Consider the following 18,975-nt stretch of genomic DNA (forward strand, 5'->3'; position numbering starts at 1 on the left):
CTGAGGGTTTCACATTTAAAATGAATCGGAGTCTAGTGGTAGCACTAGGGTGTTGGGTAGAAGAATTTAAAAATTGCTGAAAATTCGTAAACTAAGCAGCTAAATTAAGAAGTTAGAAAAAGAATAACAGAGAAAAAGAAGTATAAGAAGGATAAAGGATTAAGAGCAAAAACATTTTAATAGAAAATAAAGATGAAACAAAGGGTTGACAAAAAATCATTAAATAATTTTTATGAAAATACGGATAAATAATGAAGGAGTATTTTGCAGGTTAAATCAGGAACAAAATAAAAGAGAACAAGGGAAAATGTTGCTACAGATTTTTAAAAAATTCATTTTAAGAATTATGGTTTTATACTAGTAATTAAAAATCCCTGATGAGATAGATTACATCCCAGAAAAATATAGGTTAAAATTCTCACTTAAGACGCAAACTTGAGTAGAACCATAATCATTAAAGGAATTGAATCCAGTTTAAAATCTCCACCTTTTGCCTTTCATATACATACACACATAAACAGGCCAAAACCACCAGGTCCAGATAATTTTCCAGACAAGTTTTACCAAAACCTCAAGAAAGAGATAACCCCATCTTACAGAGATTGTTTGAAAGAATGAAAAATATATATATATAAAGTGAGCTCATTTTATGAGGCTAGTATAACCTTGACATCATAACAAGATAGCAGGTATATGAGAAAGGAAAATTATAAGACAGTTTCATCTAAAACATAGATGCAGAAAGTCTAGATAAATTATTTGCTAAATGAATCAATGTGAAAACTATCATCAGATTAAAACAAATTTCTGAATCTGATGGCTTGATCCCGTAAGTGTAAAGATGATTTAAAATCTATGACTATAATTAACCACACTAGTAGATTGGAAAAAAGACATTTTGTTTTGATGGATTAAGTAAAAGTATTAATTACAGATGATTCATGACAAAAACTTGTTTAATTTAATAAAGAGTATGTACCAGATACCCACAGGAAATTTTATTAAATGGTGAAATATTAATAGCATTCCTTTAAAATAAAGAAACAAATATGTCTGCTAGCATCATTTCTATTTAGGGTTGTACTGGTACAAGATAATAAAATTAAGGAAAAAATAAGAGTAAGAATAATAAAAATAAAGAAGAAAAGTTATTAGGTTGCTAGACAAAAAGCAAAACTGTCATTCTGTATAGAGTATGTGATTGTCTACACAGCAACTCCAGTAACAGTGTAATAAGATCTGCAGACCAGCAGTGTACGGGAAGGCCCCTGGGTACCCGATGACAGTTCAGGGGTGAACATGGCATTCCTGTGAACAGCAGGGAGCAGTTAGAGAACATGTAGTATTCCGTCAGTTCTAGGATGCACATTTTTCTCTTGCAATTCATCGTCTCTGAAATTGAGACAAATCCTACAATCAGAGCCATCTTACAGTTGCTGTGGGTCTGGACAGAGAAGCTGAGTTCTTGCAGGAAGGATTTGTGTTTGCTTCTGCCACTTGCTGGGGGCACTATTAACCTGAGCCCGTGTACATTACATTCTTTGCCTAGGAGTTTTTGACCACACTGGTGAATTCATATTTTTCAGACCTGTATAAGCATTGCCTTTTATGGTTCCAGTCCCCAGGGGACATGTTTCTTTCCCCCCACCCTTCATCTGTTGTCAAGGCTGAGACAAGCAGGTTCTCCTGCTGCCGCTTTCCATGGTGCACGTCCTTCTTATTTGAGGCTGTAGCATTTTGGGTCCCTGCTGTATATGGAGTGTTCTATTAAACTCCTTTATTACTGTTGCATCAAATAACACGATTATAATACTTCTTGATTAATGGCATCCAAAATTGAAGAACATGATAATTTTAGAAGATATTATTAGCAGTGAAAAACTATAATGATGTATAACCTGGGTGTAAGGAGGGAAAGGTGTCAAGTCCAATATTCAAAACTTAGATAAATCTTATTTTAGTTCACTGAAAGTTTAAAGGAATTGGAAGTATTTTTTAATGGAGAGATCTAGGTAATTAGATCTAAGTAATTAGATGGTGATTGCAGCCATGAAATTAAAAGATGCTTACTCCTTGGAAGGAAAGTTATGACCAACCTAGAGAGCATATTAAAAAGCAGAGACATTACTTTGTCAGCAAAGGTCCGTCTAGTCAAGGCTTTGGTTTTTCCAGTAGTCATGTATGGATATGAGAGTTGGACTATAAAGAAAGCTGAGTGCCAAAGAATTGATGCTTTTGAACTGTGGTGTTGGAGAAGACTCTTGAGTCCCTTGGACTGCAAGGAGATCCAGTCAGTCCATCATAAAGGAGATCAGGCCTGGGTGTTCACTGGAAGGACTGATGCTAAAGCTGGAACTCCAATACTTTGGCCACCTCATGCACAGAGTTGACTCATTGGAAAAGATCCTGATGCTGGGAGGGATTGGGGGCAGGAGGAGAAGGGGATGACAGAGGATGAGATGGCTAGGTGGCATCACTGACTTGATGGACGTGAGTTTGAGTGAACTCCGGGAGTTGGTGATGGACAAGGAGGCCTGGCGTGCTGCGATTCATGGGGTCGCAAAGAGTCGGACATGACTGAGCGACTGAATTGAACTGAGGTAATTAGATATAGAGTTTTTTGTTTTGTTTTTTTTATGGAAGATAGTGATCAACTTTTTAACAAGCAAATGGGTTTACACAGTTATATTCAAAGATTCATTTTATGTGGAGAATTATTTCTTCGGAAGATGTTATTTACTGGACTCTGTCTTTGAAAGGTTCCCTAGAAAATTGGAAATTATTGGAAATTAGTTTTTCATGAGTATCAGGAGTAGACTCAAGACTACAACCTCATGGCCTAAGGTTTTCTCCAGCTTGGCCATTTCTTGAACATTCAGTTCATTTGGCAAATTCATCCAGCATCTACCACACGCCAAACACTGTGCTAGGCTCTGGGTTTTCACTTGTGTATTGGAAGTGAGTGAAAGTTGCCTAGTCGTATCCGACTCTTTGCAACCGCATGGACTATAGCCTGCCAGGCTCCTCTGTCCATGGAATTTTACAGGCAAGAATATTGGAGTGGGTTGCCATTTCCTTCTCCATCTTTGAATAAAAAATAGAAAGAAAAATATCTTTGTTAATCAGTGCTCAGGATGATTTCTTTATACATTGTAGCATTATTCATATATTAAATCCTGGCATTCTTATAGAGTTTTAATTCTGGTATTAAGCTGATTCAATTAAGCAGTGTTTGGGGTCTTTTTTTAAGTTGATACAAATAAGTAAGCAGGTCTTCAAAAATTATAGTAAACTTTCAAAACCAAAGTAGACCTCACTGGATATTTTTTTTAACATCAAAAAGCTTAAAAATCAATTGTCTGTTAAACAAAATGAAAATTTAGAAATGTTTTCTCAAAATATAGATATAATTATGTTAAACCCTCCAGAATATGACAGAAATAGTTTTCTGAATTTTATTCAATTTTAATTTTACTTATGCATTAGGTGATGTTGTTTAGTATTCATATCAGAAGTTCCTTGAAAAGCTGTTTCTATTAACTATTTCTTATAATGATTATTCAAAAAGTAAGTGTAAAAGTGTTTTAAACAGTTGAAAACCTAAGAAAAGGAAGTTTCAGGTCATAATCATATTCCTCCGTTAAAGTTTTCAGATAATTCCTAATGCTTCATCAGTTTGTATTTAGAACACTACACTTACCTTCCCTGTTGATGCGAACCTTGTGAAAGAATTAGCACATTTCCTCAGGCTCTGAGTTATAGGAAGTCTGTATGTCTGTGGACATCTTGATATGCTACTTTATCTTTGCCTTTTTTGCCCTCATATGATCCCTGGTCAAAATAATAAGGTGGAAAAAAAGAGAAGGAAGGGAGGGAGGACAGCAAGAAGGAAAAAAAAATCATCAGAGACATGAATTAAATCTTGAATTATTTAAACGTGTTTTGGAAGGAATCAAAGAATGTGCTGATGAGGGTGAGCAGAACAAGTGTACCTTAACCATGGTGGTCAAGGAAGGCATGCGTGTTGGCTATTTGAGGTTTCCTGGAGGCTGGTACTTGAGGGAAGAGAAAAAGCCTGCTGTAGTAGGGTAGGGACACAGGAGTCTTCCAGGTTTCCCGAGATGGCAGAGACTTTGGTATATTCTAGAAAATATCCTAAGGCTTGTGTGACTGGAGCTCGGTTGAGTGAGAGGAGATTGAGGTGAAGAGGGGCTGTTGAACTTTTTTTTTTTTTTTTACCAGTCTTAGGATTTAATTAACCAGGAAGTGGGATTATTGGGAGGGGGACCCCTGTAAAAATGTACAAAAGATCTGGGGGGCTATGAGGAAGGGGAGATAACTATGTACACGGAATCCCCCTTCCTTTAACCCCTCCTCCCCCAGCCCTGAAAGGGCATGAGGACTTGGGTGGTACGTGATGAGGAGGGGGGCACTTTGGCCTCTGGCTTAGTGAGCCCTTGGGGAGGCAGGCCAAGGGCTTAGGGGCCCTCAGAAGGGGCAGTGGTACACCTCAGGAGATCATGAGATGTGACCTCTGAAATGACCCCACCCTCATGCACACACACACACACACACACACACACACACACACACACACTCTTTCTTTCTCTCTCTCTCTATTTCAGAGAGAAGTGGGGGCCAGAACATGGGGACTTGCATGTCCTGGTAAGGAGTCAGGATTTAACTCCAAGGACATAGGGAGCAGTTGAGGGATTTAAACAAGGGAATGACGTCTACTTTATGTTTTAAAATCATTTCTCTGTCTGTAATTGGTCCGGTGAATGGATCAGTTCAGATCAGTCACTCAGTCATGTCTGACTCATTGTGACCCCATGAATCGCAGCATGCCAGGCCTCCCTGTCCATCACTAACTCCTGGAGTACACTCAAACTCATGTCCATCGAGTCGGTGATGCCATCCATCCATCTCATCCTCTGTCGTCCCCTTCTCCTTCTGCTCCCAATCCCACCCAGCATCAGGGTCTTTTCCAATGAGTCAACTCTTTGCATGAGGTGGCCAAAGTACTGGAGTTTCAGCTTTAATATCAGTCCTTCCAATGAACACCCAGGACTGATCTCCTTTACGATGGACTGATTGGATCTCCTTGCAGTCCATGGGACTCTCAAGAGTCTTCTCCAACACCACAGTTCAAAAGCATCAATTCTTCGGCGCTCAGCTTTCTTTATAGTCCAACATTGACATCCATACATGACCACTGGAAAAACCATAGCCTTGACTAGACGGACATTTGTTGACAAAGTGATGTCTCTGCTTCTTAATATGCTATTTAGGTTGGCCATAAATTTCCTACCAAGGAGTAAGTGTCTTTTAATTTCATGGCTGCAGTCACCATCTGCAGTGATTTTGGAGTCCCCCAAAATAAAGTCTGACACTGTTTCTACTGTTTCCCCATCTGTTTCCCATGAAGTGATGGGACCGGATGCCATGATCTTCATTTTCTGAATGTTGACCTTTAAGCCAACTTTTTCACTCTCCTCTTTTACTTTCAAGAGGCTTTTGAGTTCCTCTTCACTTTCTGCCATAAGGGTGGTGTCATCTGCATATCTGAGGTTATTGATATTTCTCCCAGTAATCTTGATTCCAGCTTGTGCTTCTTCCAGACCCGCATCTCTCATGATGTACTCTGCATAGAAGTTAAATAAGTAGGGTGACAATATGCAGCCTTGATGTACTCCTTTTCCTATTTGGAACCAGTCTGTTGTTCCATGTCCAGTTCTAACTGTTGCTTCCTGACCTGCATATAGGTTTCTCAAGAGGCAGGTCAGGTGGTCTGGTATTCCCATATCTCTCAGAATTTTCCACAGTTTATTGTGATCCACACAGTCAGAGGCTTTGGCATAGTCAATAAAGCAGAAATAGATATTTTTGTGGAACTCTCTTGCTTTTTCTGTGATCCAGCGGATATTGGCAATTTGATCTCTAGTTCCTCTGACTTTTATAAAACCAGCTTGAACATCTGGAAGTTCACGGTTCATTTATTGCTGAAGCCTGGCTTGGAGAATTTTGAGCATTACTTTACTAGCATGTGAGATGAGTGAAATTGTGCATTAGTTTGAGCATTCCTTGGCATTGCCTTTCTTTGGGATTGGAATGAAAACTGACCTTTTCCAGTCCTGTGGCTACTGCTGAGTTTTCCAAATTTGCTGGCATATTGAGTGCAGCACATTCACAGCATCATCTTCCAGGATTTGAAATAGCCCCACTGGAATTCCATCACCTCCACTAGCTTTGTTTGTAGTGATGCTTTCTAAGGCCCACTTGACTTCACATTCCAGGATATCTGACTCTAGGTGATTGATCACACCATTGTGATTATCTAGGTCATGAAGATCTTTTTTGTACAGTTCTTCCATATATTCTTGCCACCTCTTCTTAATATCTTCTGCTTCTGTTAGGTCCATACCATTTCTGTCCTTTATCGAGCCCCTCTTTGCATGAAATGTTCCCTTGGTATCTCTAATTTTCTTGAAGAGATCTCTAGTCTTTCCCATTCTGTTGTTTTCCTCTATTTCTTTGCATTGATTGCTGAGGAAGGCTTTTTTAATCTCTCCTTGCTATTCTTTGGAACTCTGCATACAGATGCTTATATCTTTCCTTTTCTCCTTTGATTTTTGCTTCTCTTCTTTTCGCAACTATTTGCAAGGCCTCCCCAGAGAGCCATTTTGCTTTTTTGCATTTCTTTTCCATGGGGATGGACACTCTATCAGACACTCTATCTATCAGATCTAGTCACGTAAATCTATTTCTCACTTCCACTGTATAATGATAAGGGATTTGATTTAGGTCATACCTGAATGGTCTAGTAGTTTTCCCTACTTTCTTCAATTTATGTCTGAATTTGGCAATAAGGAGTTCATGAACTGAGCCACAGTCAGCTCCTGGTCTTGTTTTTGCTGTCTGTATTGAGCTTCTCCGTCTTTGACTGCAAAGAATATAATCAGTCTGATTTCGGTGTTGACTATCTGGTGATGTCGATGTGTAGAGTCTTCTCTTGTGTTATTGGAAGAGGGTGTTTGCTATGACCAGTGTGTTCTCTTGGCAGAACTCTGTTAGCCTTTGCCCTGCTTCTTTCCGTACTCCAAGGCCAAATTTGCCTGTTATCTGAGGTGTTTCTTGACTTCCTACTTTTGCATTCCAGTCCCCTATAGTGAAAAGGACATCTTCTGGGCGTGTTAGTTCTAAAAGGTCTTGTAGGTCTTCATAGAACTGTTCAACTTCAGCTTCTTCAGCATTACTGGTTGGGGCATAGGCTTGGATTACTGTGATATTGAATGGTTTGCCTTGGAAATGAACAGAGATCATTCTGTCATTTTGAGATTGCATCCAAGTAATGCATTTCGGACTCTTTTGTTGACCATGATGGCTACTCCATTTCTTCTGAGGGATTCCTGCCCACAGTCGTAGATATAATGGTCATCTGAGTTAAATTCACCCATTCCAGTCCATTTTAGTTCGGTGATTCCTAGAATGCCGATGTTCATTCTTGCCATCTCCTGTTTGACCACTTCCAATTTTCCTTGATTCATGAACCTAACATTCCAGGTTCCTATGCAATATTGCTCTTATAGCATCAGACCTTGCTTCTATCACCAGTCACATCCATAACTGGGTATTGTTTTTGCTTTAGCTCTGTCCCTTCATTCTCTCTGGAGTTATTTCTCCACTGATCTCCAGTAGCATATTGGGCACCTACTGACCTGGGGAGTTCCTCTTTTAGTATCCTATCATTTTGCCTTTTCATACTGTTCATGGGGTTCTCAAGGCAAGAATACTGAAGTGGCTTGCCATTCCCTTCTCCAGTGGGTCACATTCTGTCAGACCTCTCCACCATGACCCGCCCATCTTGGGAGGCCCCACATAGCATGGCTTAGTTTCATTGAGTTAGACAAGGCTGTGGTCTGTGTGATCAGATTGACTAGTTTTCTGTGATTATCGTTTCAGTGTGTCTGCCCTCTGATGCCCTCTCACAACACCTTCCATCTTACTTGGGTTTCTCTTATCTTGGACATGGGGTATTACTTCACAGCTACTCCAGCAAAGCGCAGCCGCTGCTCCTTACCTTGGACAAGGGGTATGTCCTCATGGCTGCCCCTCCTGACCTTGAAAGTGGAATAACTGACATGAGCTACCCCATGCCTGATGTCAGGGGCATTGGCGAAGATGAGCTACCCCATGCCCAAGGTCAGGGGCGGCGACCGAGACGAGCTACCCCACTTCCGAGGTCAGAGGCAGTGGCCGAGAGGGGCAACCCCACATCCAAGGAGCAGCGGCTGCGCAGGCACAGGAGGGCCGAGAGGTGAATGGGTGAGAGCTGTCAAAAATTGGAACTGCTCAGAAAACTGTTGATGTGGTCCAGGAGAAGGATGATAAGTCCCTGGATTTGGGATTTAATTTGAAAGTAGAATTATTAAGGGACTTCCCAGGTGACTCAGTGGTAAAGAATCCGCCTGCCAATTCAGGTAATATGAGAGACACAGGTTCGATCCATGGGTTAGGAAGATCCCCTGGAGAAGGAAATGGCAGCCCATTCCAGTATTCTTGCCTGGAGAATCCCATGGACAGAGGAGCCTGGTGGGCTACAGTCCATGGGATGACAGAAGAGGCAGACATGACTTAGTGACTAAACAACAGCGATAATAGAATTATTAAAGCTATTCTTAGACCAAATATAATTCTTTAATTTTCCTTCTACTTCTTAACCTTCCCTTTGCCGCTTCCACATAGACAGGTAATTAAGTCTTACTCTGATTTTTCTCTTCAAATTAGCAGGTATATTGATCTCTCAAATTCTCTCAGAATTTAAAGTGGATTTAATTCAGTAGTATACAGTGGGGCTTCCTTGGTGGCCCAGATGGTAAATAATTTGCTTGGAATCCAGACCTGGGTTTGATCCCTGGATCGGGAAGATCCCCTGGAGAAGGGAGTAGCTATCCACACCAGTATTCTTTCCTGGAGAATCCCATGGACGGGGGAGCCTGCGGGCTCCATGGCGTTGCAAGGAGTCGGACACAGCTGAGTGACTAACACACACACACACACACACACACACACACACACACACACAGCAGAAATTTTTCCTTGCTCTCATAGGTGGCTATTTGCATCATTGATAAATGTGTTCATATTACTTAAGAATAGTTTTTTCTGATTGTCAAGTGTTTTGTTATGTAACTTTGACCCCTTTTAGGAAATCCTACTTTACCATTTTGATACTAGAGTTTTTAATGAATTGATGATTTTAATGACTGATTTTGTACATGTGACATTTTTGTTGACAAGCTAGTCAAAAAGCCTATGCAAAAGGAGTAGTGCTTGCTTCTCCTCCTTCCTTACCCCCTTCTTTTTTTCATTTATCTTTTCCGGCATCTTAGTTCTTCCTTGTTGCTTCTTCCTGTGCAAAAGTTTCCTCTGGCTGCTTGGGATCCAGCATATCACAGTGATTTCTACATTAGTGTCGGTAAGCAAGAACTGAAATAAAGGCAAAACAAAGTGTGAGTCATAAGCATTAAAGTTCCTTAAATGTAATCATGTATAAGTTATGCCCAGTGGTACTTTCATGTCACATCAGCTCATAAAGTGGGAAACATGTATATTCAACCATTGAAGCACATTTCTCAAAAATAATTTTCTGGTCAAGGGTTATAACTGGCTAGTTGGAGATTTACAATTTTTGGAGGGAGAAACTTTAATAATGTATTACCATTTTATCACTATAAATTTCTGTTTAAATTTACTCTTTAGGAAGTAATCATGTAAATTTCACTGGGCCATGCCATGCTTTGGTAACTGGTTTTTGGTGAAGTAGTTTTTAAATGTCATGAGGGCATGAAAGAATACATGCTCATGTCTGAGCAGGGCTTGACCTCTGCTTGTACATTCTAACAAATGGAACAAATCCTCCAAAAAAATTAATATAATCCTGTATAATGTTTATCATGTGTTTATGGATCAAACAACTCAAAATGTACATCCTATTAAAAATAAATTCTTTCATTTCAGCAATTATGAGCTCCTCTTTCTGCAAGGCAATGTTCTGATGTCCTGTAGGGAGTTGTATTAAGAGAATAAGGACAGATTTAAGGCTCAATTACAGTCTGTTCTCCCTCTGGTAGTTTTACCATGGTTCTGTATCTGCAAAGATCCTTCTTTTTCTTTAAATCTGATCCCCATTCACTTATCTCCATATCTCTCTTAAGCAGAGCAGTCTGCTATGCACCTGTCTCCTTTAATTTGAATATCAGAAATTAACCACTTCCTCAGGGTTTAAAAAGTGCTCAAATTATGTTAAGTGATTAGAATGAGAGGGAAATGTCTATCAACGGTCTCCAGCATTGCTTTGGTTTTTGTTTGCTTCCTCGGTTTTGCCCTCTTTTGTGTAATCCCCTGTATTTGCTGTAAGAATTATTCATGGGTGTGTCTCTGGTGGCTCATATCGTAAAGAATCTGCCTGCAGTACAGGGGACCTGAGTTCGATCCCTGGGTCAGGAAGATCCCCTGGAGAGGAGGGCACGGCAACCCACTCCAGTATTCTTGCCTGGGAAATTCCATGGACAGAGGAGCTTGGGGGGGCTACAATCCTTAGCGTTGCAAAGAGTCGGACAGGACTTAGCACAGGACAGAGTTTATTTACATGTAAACAGTCTTAGATGGCAATTCAGAGCACTCAGACTGCTCCTACGCATGTGTTTTTCTCATTTGGTCCTTCCAGCAGCCCCAGAGGGAGGCAGGGCAGGGAGCAAACTGCCTTCATCCTTGATGTGCAGAGGGTTCAAGGACTTACTTGTATTGAGTACTTTCTCTTTTTTGAAATTAATTTTTATTGGAGTATAGTTGCTTTATCATGTTGTGCTAGTTTCTGTCATGCAGCAAAGAGAGTCAGACACACACACACACACACACACACACACACACACACACCCACACACACACACACCCACACCCACACACACACACACACCCACACACACACACACACCCATATCCCCTCTTTTTTTCATTTCTTTCCCATTTAGGTCACCACAGAGCACTGAGTAGAGTTCCGTGTGCTCATTAGCTCTCTGTTCTCTGCATAGTATCAGTAGTGGTATATGTGTCAGTCCAGACCTCCGAATTCATCCCACCCCGTCTCTTCCCCTCCCTTGGAGTCTGTATGTTTGTTCTCTACGTCTGTGCCTTTATCTCTGTTTTGCAACTAATATCATCTATACTATTTTTCTAGATTCTAGATTTGTGTTAATTTTTGATATTTGTTTTCTTCTGTCTTATTTTGCTCTGTATGACAGTCTCTAGGTCCACATCTCCACAAACATCTATATTGAATACTTTCTAGCATTATATCTTCATTTTATTAATACATTTAAAATGCATGCAGAATTTAAAGGGAAAACACAAGTGTTTTCATAGCTTGTGTTTTGTCTTATATATGAACAGTGCAAGTGCTGTAAGTTTGCTAAGTATTACTTCTTTTATTTCACTGTTGCTAAGGCCAGAGAAGGTGCTTTAGAACATGCCTCCACAAATTACTGAATTTCCATAAGGCCTCAGTTTCCTTTTCTACATGAAGAGATTAAAATAGTACTAACATCATAGGATCAACCTTGTGGACCAAAGGGAGAAAATGCATGCAAAGCACCCATCAGAGGCCTTGGTGCATCTTGAGTACTCAACAACCATCATGCTGTATTGACCCATTTTGTAAGATTTTATAAGCATGTGTGATAATTTGTTACTTCTCCCAGGTACAACAAAAACTTGGAAGAAGCCAAGAGAATTGGAATAAAGAAGGCTATCACGGCCAACATCTCTATGGGAGCTGCTTTTCTGTTGATGTATGCATCCTATGCCCTGGCGTTCTGGTACGGGACCTCCTTGGTCCTCTCAAGAGAATATTCCATTGGACAAGTGCTCACGGTAAGTGATATCATAGTAAGAGATGAATCACCTTTAAAATGGCAGTGAAATTTAGTGGTGTTGGTTTGACTGTTAGAGAATATATTTTTGAAGAATTATTAAATAATGGCCAGGAAAGTGAGAGCCTTGGATTTGATATCAGGCCAATCTGATTCAAATTCCGGCTGTGCCACTTACTGCCTGTATGATTTGGTTCACCCACCTAGATTTTGAACACTCTGTTACGTCTTCCACAAAATGGAAATGACAGGAGTAAGACGCCATAACTTTTAATGTTGTTGTAAGGACTAATCGAGAAAGTGAATATAGAAACACTTAGCAAAATTACTTCTCTGTAAATTGTTGGATAATTTAACTACTGTGTGATTTACAAACAAATGAACAGTGACTTTAGTGCTCTTTAACACCTGTAAAGAAATAGTGTCAAATGTACGATAAGAAACTCATTTGGGCAAAATGAAAAAGAAAAAATCTGTTCATTAGACCTTAAAAAGAATAGAGTTTGGTGGAGGGGGAGAAAAGATTCCATTGGATAGAGAATGTGTGCTTTATCATTTACAGAATATTTTCTTATGTACCATTCCACTTGATACAACAACACTAAGATTGCTTGGTAGGGAAAACAGAATCTTGTCTCTTTTTGCAAATAAAGAAATTGAAGTCCAGACTGTCAGAGGATCACCTGAAGACATACAGCCATTTAGAGCTCAATCCAGGGTTCAGACCTCAGGTTTCTGACTCTCATAGTAGGGTTTATCTCCACTATACCCTGCTGATTAGAGAAGGAAATGGCAACCCACTCCAGTGTTCTTGCCTGGAGTATCCCAGGGATGGGGGAGCCTGTTGGGCTGCCGTCTATGGGGTCGCACAGAGTCAGACGACTGAAGCGACTTAGCAGCAGCATACCCTGCTGATGCTCTAAACCAAAATTCTTGGCCTTTGAAGACATATGAAAATATTCCAGTCATATAGAATTTATTATTTCACGGATCCAGTAAGACTAATTCAGCATTCTCAACTGAAGAGTACTTCAATTTAAAAAATAGTTTTAATAGTCAGTATTCATATGTTATCTTGCCATGTAAAAATTTAACTAACGATGTTAAAAGTATGAAAAAAGCGTACTAAATACAAAGTAACTCGATGCTTTTACTTCACATTCCTCAGGTCTTCTTTTCTGTGTTACTTGGAACTTTTAGTATTGGACAGGCATCTCCAAACATTGAGGCATTTGCAAACGCAAGAGGAGCAGCTTATGAAGTGTTCAAGATCATTGATAACGTAAGTCTGGGCTGGCCATTTATCTATCTGTCTAAAACAGTGTATTTCTTAATCACTTTTATTCAGCTCTCCACAAATGTAATTGAAAGTATTTATTGTAACCTAGTAGTTGCTGTAACCTTCTGAAATTTTATTCTGTTTAGAAACCAAGCATCAACAGCTATTCAAACGCTGGGCACAAACCCGACAATATTAAAGGAAATCTGGAATTCAGAAATGTTCACTTCCATTACCCATCTCGAAACGAAGTTAAGGTACAATGAAATGATGACTCAACGATTCAACAATGTACGTAGTCCTGAAATCTGTGGTTTAAGTTTATTTTTCGTTCATTCTCATAGATCTTGAAGGGCCTCAACCTGAAGGTAGGGAGTGGGCAGACGGTGGCCCTGGTTGGGAACAGCGGCTGTGGGAAGAGCACCACCGTCCAGCTGATGCAGAGGCTGTATGACCCCACGGAGGGCATGGTGAGGTGACTCTTGTTCAGCCAGATGCTGCAGCTCTGACTTACCTCAGCAGGTTGCACATCACAAATCTGCGCTATGTGCATATCACAGCTCCTTTTTATTTTAGGTCAGTATCGACGGACAGGATATCAGGACCATCAACGTAAGGTATCTGCGGGAGATTATCGGGGTGGTGAGTCAGGAGCCTGTGCTGTTTGCCACCACGATAGCTGAGAACATTCGCTACGGCCGTGAAGATGTCACCATGGATGAGATTCAGAAAGCTGTGAAGGAAGCCAATGCCTATGACTTTATCATGAAACTGCCTGATGTAAGTCCTTCTCCATCTTTGTTGCACTGGAGGGTCATGGCACGCCGGCCTGACGCATAGGAAGTCAGGGCAGGAATATAAACTGGAGGAACTTCCCAAGGTGGCAGATCAAGATGACTCCAGATTGTAAAGCTCGACTAGCATCAACTAGTAGCAGACATGCTTTTTAAAAACATGTGCTTATTTTTTGACTGCTCTGGGTCTTCATTGCTGCCAGCCGGGTTTCTCCAGTTGTGGGCAGCAGGGGCTACTCTCCAGTTGCGGGCGAGGGCTTCTCATTGTGGTGGCTTCTCTTGTTGCAGAGCATGGGCTCTAGGCACCCAGGTGCCAGTAGTCGTGGCTCCGGGGCTCTGGAGCACAGGCTCGGTAGCTGTGGCACATGGTATTAGTTGCTCCATGGCATGTGGGATCTTTCCGGACCAGGGTTCAAACAGGTGTGCCCTGCATTGCAAGGGAGATTCTTAACCACTGCACCATGAGGGAAGACCTGACATTTTTTTTTTTTAATTAGGGTTGGTTATTGCTAAGTTTGAGGCCTCCCGGGTGGTGCCAGTGGTAAAGAACTCACCTGCTAACGCAGGAGACATAAGACACAATTCCTGGGTTGGGAAGATCCCTGGAGGAGGGCATGGCAGCCCACTCCAGTATTCTTGCCTGGTGAGTTCTATGGACAGAGGAGCCTGGTGGGCTTTAGTCTGTAGAGTCGCAGAGTTTGACACAACTGAAGTGACTTCACACACACACACACACACACACACACACAACTGGAGCATACTGCTTGTTAGATTTGGGTTGTTTATAGGATTACTTCCCATCTTAAAAATCTGAGCTGAGATTGCTTATTCTGTTGTTTAATCCTCCTGTGTTTTCGATGTTGTAGAAGTTTGACACCCTGGTTGGAGAGAGAGGAGCCCAGCTAAGTGGTGGACAGAAGCAGAGAATCGCCATTGCCCGGGCCCTGGTTCGCAACCCCAAGATCCTCCTGCTGGATGAGGCCACCTCAGCGCTGGACACGGAGAGTGAAGCGGTGGTTCAGGCAGCCCTGGATAAGGTGGGTGAACCTCAGTTCAATCCTAGCTGGTTTATAAGCATAAGAACATTCCACTGTTAATTCTTAATATTATTTTTAAAGAAATCTCTCCTAAAGTAATTCTTTAAGCTATTAAAACCATCAGGACTCTCTGGATCTGTATAACTTCTATTTCTCTGGTATATTTTCAGGTAGAGATGAATAAACTTTCATTGAAAGATACTTGCACAGTTTTTTAAGTTAAACAATGAGAAATATAGACTCAGATGAAAGTTGGTCTTCATTGTGCTCTTAAAAACTTAGCCTTAGAGATCACCCTGATACTTAGGTTTTATGAGTTTTTACTGTTGTCACCACGAGGAAGGTTTACATCTAGTTCTCAGGAGATCAGATGCCTATCAAAGACAATGGGAAATGAGAGACCTCTTATCTTGAGGAGAGTGCCAGAGAGTTGATGACGCTGGGAATGAAGTGAAATGTCCTTGACCATCGAGAGAGTTCGATCTTCCTGCAGTTCCTGAGTCCACGTGACTCACTCACCGGCTAGATTGAGTGTGTGCCACGCCAGTCACCGTGTGCTTGGTCTCTGGTGTCTGGTGACAAGTAGGCTCGCTCTGTGAGGACACGGAATGTGGAAACCTTTTCACCCATAAGTGCTGTGAGTTGAAGTGCTCCCGGGAGAACTGAAAGATGAGCTCATTTCTGCTCCAACTATCCCCCTCTTCTAATAACAAAACAACTCTGTTTCGCTAAACATCCTGTCAGAGTGCATAACAGATTGTTGAGAAAGGAAAAAGAAAAAAGGTCCCTAACAATTTTGTGGACCAGAATAGATGGAGATGCGATTGAGTCTGCTTTTCCCTCTTCACTTTGCTTATCTGTGTTTTCTTTCTATTCTACCATGTTACTATGTATTAAATTATTAATAAAATAAATTTAGAAAGGTTGAATTTAAAAATACCTTTTCCTGTTAATGCACATTTTAAAGGGGGCATTCCACATTTCATCCTTTGAAAACATCCAAAGAATCGATCCATTGTCTTCTCTGCTTTCTAGTTGTTTCCACTTAATTTTTCTGATGCGCTCTTTTTTTTTTTCTTCCAGGACTTTTTCTCACTTCTCTTTTTCAAACTGATCCTTATACCTCTTTTTGCTAGCTTATTCTTAGAATTTTATTGCTAGTTTCCAGAGAGAAATATGAATAAGAAAAATTATAAGCAGTGGGAAAGTTACAAAGGTTAAAGAAATCTCAGACAAGTGCTGGTTATCTGGCTTTGTTCCATATGAAAATAAAAATGAGATTGGGTGTTTAAGACATTTACTTAACTCCTTAGTTTTTTCCATAATGCTTCTCCCTAGAAATAGGCATCATTTATTAAGCACTTACTGTGTACATCACAGTGCTACCTGTGCATTATTGTATATCACAACCACTCCAGAAAGTGGCCTTGCACTGTTATCCCCATTTGATATGTGAATAAGTTGAACCTCGCACAGGTTTAAAGACTTGTATAAGATCCTGGAACTCATACAGAGCAGAACTAAGGTTTGAGTTCAGATCAGTGCGACACTGAAGTCTGGCCTGTGTTGCCTCACATTTAGTGTTGGTCTTGGTCATCCAGATGTCTGCGAGAGAGCACAGGGGGACTTCCAGGGGGACTTGGTGCTGGCTGGCTTCACGGGATAGCAGCAGGCCTGTGTCTGCTCCGATTGACTGATTCCTGGGCTGTCGAGTGTTTTACCTCTGTATAAGTCCTGGATTATTACGTAAACTTAGGCTAGTAGAGATTGAGTAAAATCTTAGAGGCTTACATAGTGTTAATATGAGACTATCATATTTGTGTTCATACTTATTAAAACATCATTTTAAACCATTAACTGAAGCCAGAGACTGCCTCATATGGCTTACACGGCTTTGCAATGTCCAGGGCATTGGTGGTCAGGAAATATACATTGAATTACTGAATGTTTTTCATATAATCGTCCATGTATTCAAAAACGAGATTTTCTCCCTTTAGGCCAGAGAAGGCCGGACCACCATTGTGATAGCGCATCGCCTGTCCACGGTTCGCAATGCTGACGTCATCGCTGGTCTTGATGATGGAGTCATCGTGGAGGAAGGCAGTCATGATGAGCTCATGGGGAAGAGGGGCATTTACTTCAAACTTGTCACAATGCAGGTGCAGTCTGACTCTAGCAGCTTCCTCAAGTATCCCAGGCATGAGCCGATTTTGCTGTATCTGGTGCTATAAATAAATGTTACTATTGATTATCTTGAGAAGAGGGAAAAAACTCTTGGGTGGGAAGCAGGGGAATTGAGGATAACTCCAGGTTTTAGGGTTTTTTTTCCTTCTTGAAAGGAGAGAAATGAAGATGGATAGAGAAAGATAAAGTTAAAAAGGCTTAAAAGTGAGCTATCCACTCTAGTAGGGGCTTCGCAGGTGGCTCAGTGGTAAAGAATCTGCCTGCCAAGCAAGAGATGTGGGTTCAGTCCCTAGGTCAGGAGATCCCCTGGAGAGGGAAATGGCAACCACTCCAGTATTCTTGCTGGGAAATTCCATAGCCAGAGGAGCCTGGCAGGTTACAGTTCATGGGGTTGCAAAAAGAGTAGAACCCGCCTGAGCGGCTAACCAGCAGCCGCAGCAGTATCCACTCTAGCAGCTGCTAGCCACGCATGGCTGTTGAGCACGTTAGTGGTGGTTAATCTCAATTGAAGTGGTTTTAAGTTGAAAATGCCTACCAGAGTCCAAAGACTTAGTCCAAAGAAAAATGCAAGCTATCTCAAAAAGTTTTTACACTGATTACATGTTAATCTAATATCCTAGATACATAAAAGGTTAGATAAAATATATAATTAAAGTTAACTTTGCCTATCACTTTTTTTGACCTGTCTACTGAAAACATTGTGTCTCACAGTATGACTTGCACCATTATTTGTGTGATGTCACTGGTCCAAAGCAAATCTGATTGAGCCAAAAACACTCACCCAAAAGGAGGTGACTAGATAAGATACTTGGAATGGATGCCTTATTGTTTTAGCATAGTTTATGGGCATCCTTATCTAATGGTTTTAATTTTCAGATATAATCACACCAAAATAATGGCAGTTCTACTTCATCCTTTCCCATAAGGACTTAAATTAAAATGACCATTTTCCTTGATATCTGCTGTTGAGTGATTAGATTTTGTTGGTTAACTCCGCCTAACCAACTTATGCATATTTCTTGTTTATTTTAGACAAAAGGAAATGAACTTGAATTAGAGAATACCCCTGGTGAATCCCTAAGTAACATTGATGACTTGTACACATCCTCCCAAGATTCAAGATCCAGTCTAATCAGAAGAAAATCAACTCGCAGGAGTATCCGTGGATCCCAAAGCCAGAAGAGAAAGCTCAGTACAGAAGAAACTTTGGTACAAAAGAGGCTGCAGACTGATGTCTTTAACAGTGGGCTAAGGCTGGGATAGGAGTGGGAGCAAGAAAGGGTTATCCAGAGTTCCCTGTCCTGTCCCTTAGCTTGGTCCACAGACCCAAATCTCAACCTGTTAACTCTAAGGTGGAATTTATGAATGATAATTTATAGGATAAGAACTTTAGAATTAGAGTTTATAATGTAAAGAGATAATAGTGGGTCTTCAAATACAAACATTTTTGTTCTTTCATCCTTACAAATATGCTTGTCACATTCCAGATGTCCAGTCAGACTTAAATATTTATGGAATCATCATGTATTCCTTTAAAATTTAAGGCACAGTGTAACAGTCTGTCAGCACTCTTTAAGAAAAGTTCCATAGCCATCAGTTGATAAGGAAGTAGGAATACGATATATTTGCTTAAAAAGAGAGGGAGAGGGTGGGATGATTTGGGAGAATGACATTCTAACATGTATACTATCATGTAAGAATTGAATCGCCAGTCTATGTCTGACGCAGGATGCAGCATGCTTGGGGCTGGT

At 40.7% G+C, this 18,975-nt stretch overlaps 2 protein-coding genes across 6 annotated transcripts in view; both read left to right on the top strand.

Moving 5' to 3' along the window:
• The window catches only part of LOC101122517 (phosphatidylcholine translocator ABCB4), a 387,444-nt gene that overhangs the window by 218,631 nt on the left and 149,838 nt on the right, over positions 1-18,975 (top strand).
• Positions 1-18,975, top strand: part of LOC101121256 (ATP-dependent translocase ABCB1) — a 116,094-nt gene that overhangs the window by 45,890 nt on the left and 51,229 nt on the right. For all 5 annotated transcript variants that reach the window (XR_003589152.3, XM_027968525.3, XM_060414575.1 and 2 more), the window contains 8 exons: positions 11,760-11,931; positions 13,099-13,212; positions 13,356-13,466; positions 13,554-13,679; positions 13,786-13,989; positions 14,870-15,040; positions 17,038-17,199; positions 18,257-18,433. Coding sequence is in view for 4 of the 5 variants with exons in the window: in XM_027968525.3 (XP_027824326.2) it covers positions 11,760-11,931; positions 13,099-13,212; positions 13,356-13,466; positions 13,554-13,679; positions 13,786-13,989; positions 14,870-15,040; positions 17,038-17,199; positions 18,257-18,433 (1,237 nt within the window). In the remaining variant the exon portion in view is untranslated. The remainder of the gene's footprint in view (positions 1-11,759; positions 11,932-13,098; positions 13,213-13,355; positions 13,467-13,553; positions 13,680-13,785; positions 13,990-14,869; positions 15,041-17,037; positions 17,200-18,256; positions 18,434-18,975) is intronic.

The sequence above is a fragment of the Ovis aries genome, chromosome 4 (genome assembly GCF_016772045.2).
Source record: "Ovis aries strain OAR_USU_Benz2616 breed Rambouillet chromosome 4, ARS-UI_Ramb_v3.0, whole genome shotgun sequence".
NCBI lineage: Eukaryota > Metazoa > Chordata > Mammalia > Artiodactyla > Bovidae > Ovis > Ovis aries.